This window comes from Triticum dicoccoides, chromosome 7B, assembly GCF_002162155.2.
Source record: "Triticum dicoccoides isolate Atlit2015 ecotype Zavitan chromosome 7B, WEW_v2.0, whole genome shotgun sequence".
NCBI classification, from domain to species: domain Eukaryota; kingdom Viridiplantae; phylum Streptophyta; class Magnoliopsida; order Poales; family Poaceae; genus Triticum; species Triticum dicoccoides.
The window spans coordinates 741,454,159-741,459,732 of record NC_041393.1 but is presented as its reverse complement, the minus strand read 5'-3'; the positions used below and the strand labels follow the sequence as shown (position 1 = coordinate 741,459,732).

The 5,574-nt window shown below is 44.1% G+C and overlaps 1 protein-coding gene across 1 annotated transcript; it reads right to left on the bottom strand.

Annotated features, from left to right (window-relative positions):
* Positions 1–1,907: 1,907 nt before the first annotated feature.
* On the bottom strand, positions 1,908–2,583 carry LOC119336318. The gene is made up of 2 exons (XM_037608306.1): positions 2,521–2,583; positions 1,908–2,312 (listed from the first exon to the last, which is right to left on the bottom strand). Exons 1-2 carry the CDS (start codon positions 2,558–2,560, stop codon positions 1,960–1,962), a joined length of 393 nt encoding a protein of 130 aa, XP_037464203.1. The 5' UTR covers positions 2,561–2,583; the 3' UTR covers positions 1,908–1,959.
* Positions 2,584–5,574: the final 2,991 nt, after the last annotated feature.

Below are 5,574 nucleotides of genomic sequence, written 5' to 3'. Positions count from 1 at the left end.
AGATCGGCTCGTTTCTCGGTCGAGCTACCTAAAGTGTTCAAGCTCAGCTCATTCCTTTTCAAGTCAATCCCGAGTCGAGTCAAAAAACGAGTCAATCTCGAGTGGCTCACGAGCCTTGAGCTTTTCTTGCAGCCCTAGTTGTGGTTTGCTGCGGGAGGATAAGGCGAAATTCTAGAGCGGTGCATGGTCCGACGGGGACGCGTGGCAAGCCTCGAAGGAGGCTGATGGATCGACAAATTCAGTCGGTTGATTTAAAACGTTTTCCTTTCTCTATTGGCAAACGTTTCCAGCCGACAGGCTGGCCGAAGCTTTCAATCGCGGGTCTAGAGATCCCCCACGCTGGACATAGGTAGGCCCACACATCATCTTTTTTTTCCAAACAACTATCTTCTTCCCGCATCCTCTCCTTTCTTCCCCTTGCACCCTTCTTTCTTCTTCGCAAGGAATGACGAAGCTTTGATGTTTTTGCTACCAGCTGCTTGCACCGGTGCTTCAAACGGCAGGGGTCGGGGACGACATAAAGATGACCGCCGGTGCTGGAACTGCCGTCGCCATCAAACTGCAACAGCTGCCTACTGCTAGGAGAGCGAAGATGCCACAGCTGCCTGCTGCCATGGCCGGAACCGCGTGTATACAAGTGTTGCAACCGTGATCTAAAAAAGCTTGAACCGCAATTAAAAAAAGTTTCAACCACAAATAGAAAAGCTTCAATCGGTACTGCCCAACGAAAAAAGTTGCAACCATTTGATAGAAAAGCTTCAATCGTAGGTGGAGAAAGCTTCAACCACGGCACCGTGCAACCGAAAAAAATCAACTATTGATAGAAAAGCTTAAACTGCATTTTTTTTTGAAAAGGAGGAAGACCCCTAGTCTCTGCATCTGGACGATGCATGTAAATAAAGATTCAACCATCGTTATATTTTTCAACTGTCGGCGTGGGTTTTTGCTACATCCATCATGGCGAACTGCGACCTCGTGCCGGCGGCGATGATGATTTGCTGCAACCGTTGTCATTTTTGCTTTGACCGATGATTTTTTTTGCTACATCCATTCAACGTCACATTTTTGCTACCATGGGAAGCTTCATCTGGCTGTATGTTTTCCTTGACGGAGCTATGTCCCCGCGACGACGGAGACGGTTATTTGCTGACGGTCGTCGGCTTTTGCTACGACCGACGAGGAAATTTGCTTACATCCATTAATGTCGCAGATGGACGACGACGACAGTGATTTTGCTGCAACCTTAACTATTTTTTGCTACCACCGGTGACGTTTTTTGCTTCATCCATCTAAATGGTGTCGATTGGGTGGCCTTCGTTCGTGCAACTCCGGGCAGCGAGCATCGATGACAACAGTGAGAGTTGCGGTCTGCGGCACCGTGGTGCTGCGATGGACGTGATACGAAGGCGACGGCTAGTTGCTGCAAGGATAGGGACGTTGGGTGCTTTGCTACGATGGCAAAGGCGTCCTACCGGAACCGGCAAGGACGGTGTGCTGTGACGGTGAGCACTGGCGACGAGGGTGGCGACGGGCGGCGAGGCAAGCGGGCGAGGACGGCCGGCGAGCTGGCTGACGTCTGAGAAGGATCACGCGTTGAACTTGGCGTCATGCCTTTTTCCTTCATGTTCTTAAAGAATCAGTTATGGAAAGGAAGACCATCACACGGCTCTAACTGTCCAAATCGTGCGGGCGTGGTGCGACCAGCCGAAATTTCGGCCGGCGTGCCGTACTCGTCTTTTTTATTTCTTTTCCATTCCTCTAACTTCTCTCCTTAAGACGGATAAGCGGTTGCTATGTAAATACTGCTCCCTACCTTGATAATACAAAAGCCCATAGTTGCTGGATCTTTAAAAAAAAAAACTATCTAGTCTTTTATATTATTTAATCGAGGAATACTATAAGCACCACATCCTTTACTATTTTATTGACCAGTTGAAAACTCAAGCCACATGTATGACATCAATGTAATGACGGACTAGTCTTTGCTACTTGACACTTGAGACAATAGCAAGGACCGAAAGGAAAACTTCCATGACACTGGCCGCCCTTATATGATTCCATGAGACATGCTGCTGCACAAAGAACGTCAAAGCACGGCCCTTTGTTTACCTTCACTTCTACACAGCCTGGTGGAGGCGGCAGGGTCGATAGAGGCCGAGGATGAGGCAAATGACCAGTCACTGTAAGTGGAGTTGGATTACTCTTTGGAGAAGTTTGAGGAGAAGGGGCCAGATGACTGCTCTCGGGATCAGGTGGAGGCGCCACGACACCACCACCACCTGCATCCAAATCATGTTTTCCTTTGATTGGGCCTGTTGTTCACACCAAATACGAAATTAACAAGGCAAATACAGTAAAATTAGGAGGGTAAAATGATCAAACTCCCGTTTAATTCTCGTTCTCTAGGCATCGTCATACGTATTTAGTAACCCATTTGGTGTTGACTGTATAGTGGATATAGTAACCGTATCAAGATGAAGTACAGAATATGCGATGAACGGATGATTCGATTTCACATACCTGGAAAGGCGAGCAAAACCGCGAGAAGAAGAATCAACATGGTGGTCCTTCTCAAAATGATGTGCAGACCGAAGGCTGAAGAGTGGAGTTCATGAGACAACCTACATTTATAGATTCTTGGACCATATCATTTTTTAGATCTTGGCAACACCCTCAATGTATTATACATTAAGCTATATCATATGAATTAAATATATATCTTATATATATCTCTTAAATTACATTGTATCTTATTGTTGTATCCAAAAGATCTCTCATTTAATGTGTGTTGGAAGTATGTCTTGTCTTGGTTTGGTGCTCATAAAGTTTGAATTTAGTCAATAATTTTTGACTGAACTTTTGCTAGTAAATAAATTTCCACCCTGAATGGATTTTAGTTATTAATATTTTCCTAGTGACATATATGTATTTTCCATAATAAATCGATGGACATCATGCATTTATTCAACGGTTTATTTCGTAAAGCATAAGAGTCCTCGAAGCCCCCCATCGTACATGATGGGCAAAATTTATTTCTTTAGGGTATCTTTAAGCTTAATTTATTTCATTCAACAGAGTAGAGGAAAAAAATGAACCCATTCGACAATCTAAAAATATATTTGTAATGGAAAATTTGTGAAAATGAACCAACAATATATAATTCAACCCCAATTGAAAAAAGAAGATTCAGGAGCCTACCTATCACTATGTTCACCATCGCATTCAAACCCGTTCTGAGAACTCAACATGGAGGTCAACCTTGATTTAACTAGCAAAGTTCTTGCTTTTTGTTATAACAAAAGGCAAATCTTTTGCAGATAATGAAAAGGTTACCATTAATAAAATCCCAAATGAACAACAACATGAATGACAATGATATATTTTCCATAATTGATATAGCATATGTCTATAAAGCGAATACATGTCATCTACCAACAAGATAAAATGTAGTTCCATAGAAAACTAAAGGGTTAATTATCCTTTTGCCCTCAGTGGTGTCCGTGTGCTCAGTTTTGCCCTCAGATGTGAATTGTGCTCAGTTTTGCCCCTAGTCCATGGACACCGACTCGTTCTGTGAACTCTACCGTCTCCGTCAGGTCAACATTTTGACTTGGCCCTTACAGGTGGGACCAGGCGACAGAGACGGCCAATTCTATTCAGACCGTTGCATGCGTGGCTTCTGGGACCCAGCAGAGAGCCATTGAGCAGAGAGCCGTTGTGGGTGTGCTATAAGCGGGCGACACACATCGGCGGTGACCACGGCGACAGAGAGCACGTCGGTGACCACGGCGAGAGAGAGAGAGAGAGAGAGAGAGAGAGAGAGAGAGAGAGAGAGCGGCGGTTGGAAGCTAGCTGTGGAGGGCGCGGCGGCGTTGAGATCCCCTTCGGCTCCGAGCTCAATGTCTTCCTCAAGCTCCCGCTCCACCTCGCAGATGCAGAGTCGGGCGCGTGTGGACATGCCTGTCTTCGTCTGTCCGCGGTGTCGGACGGGCGTTGTTCGGAGGGTTTCTCACACACCGAGGAACCAGAATCGTCTGTTCTACGTGTGCAGCCAGAATGGGGTAAGAATCGGGGCAATTGCACCATTTTCGTGGTCGGGATCTTTGAGAAATGGGTTGATTTGTTTGGTGTTCATGAAGGTGACATGCTTCTTTCTTTGGGTCGATGCTCTGGCCAAGACTCTGATGAATGAACTGCAAGAAGAGCATGAAGAATGGTTGTGCATGCTGCCACGAACGGCAGTGGCCGCGGCACAAGCTCCGGAAGAAGAGATGGAGGGCGAAGCACGCACTGACAGAGAGCTAGCTGTTGAGCTTAGGATGTTGAAGAAGAAGGTTAGGAAGCTTGAAGATCAAGCACTACCAATACCCATTTGCAAATACTTTTGGGCATTTGTAGGTATGGTAATCGCACTGGTTGTAATGTTGAAAATGTATGGAAAGCCATGAATTATCGAGGAATTTGTAAGCTTGAAATTGTATGAGAAATTCACCTAGTTTAAATGTTGGTCAAAGTTGTTTAAATGTTGAAGAAAAAGAGAAGAAGTGACCAACATTTAAATACGTTGAAAAAAGGAGAAGACTTGCGTGTTTTTCTGTTTTCTGTTCTGATTTAATTTAGGCAGTAAATCATAATGCTGAAACTTTTTGTGGAAGCTAATTGAATTATTCCAGAGCCAAAAAATTAAGATTAGAATTTTTTTGGAGCTGTTAAATATTTAATAGCAATTTAATTACTCCAGTTCAAATACACCATGATTTAAATCAAAGACCAAAATGTCATGGAAAATGTGCCTCAGCTCTGGTAGAGGTTTACACCTGGTGCCAAAATTAATGAACATTTTTTAAGGGCATTACATTTAGAAAAAAATAATTTGTCTAAAAATGAAGGGTGGAAAATGCATAAAAAATTGGTGCGGCTGGGGACTCGAACCCAGGACCGCGTGGGTTTGTGGCGTTTAGGGCTTCGCTGGTAACCGCTAGGACAGATGGAAAGACTTTGACATGGGTAGGGAAGGAAGGTATACATAGTGAGACCGTGAATGTTTGCACACGCGTGAGAGTGGTTTTCCTTTGTTTTGCACTGAAATTTTGGAGGGTTGGAAGGTTGAAAACGTATGTTTGCACTGCCACATGATTTTGGTTAGAGTGGCACTTGGTTTAGGGTTAGAGGGGCACTTGGTTTAGGATTTAAAGGGAATAAATTTGCATGTTATTCCATGACTTGTTTTTTTTTGAATGAAAGAGAGGGCTTCTCACCCCCTCTGATTTTCATTAATGAAAACCACAAGTTCTCCAACTTCATACTTGGTTTAGGAAAGAAATGATATGTTTGGGCACGGACATTTTTAACACACATAATAAACCCTAATAACTTAGATAAGATGCAGCACACCGTACCCTTACATTAAGCAATAATAATAAGTTCATGGACACATGACGAAACACGACATGATACGACACGACATAGAAAAGCAACAAAATAAAAACGAAACATGACGAGCTTGACTCCGGGCTTGAACATCTTCATCTTCACCTCCTTCTTCCATCTTGTCCGCGCGCCCCTTCAACACCG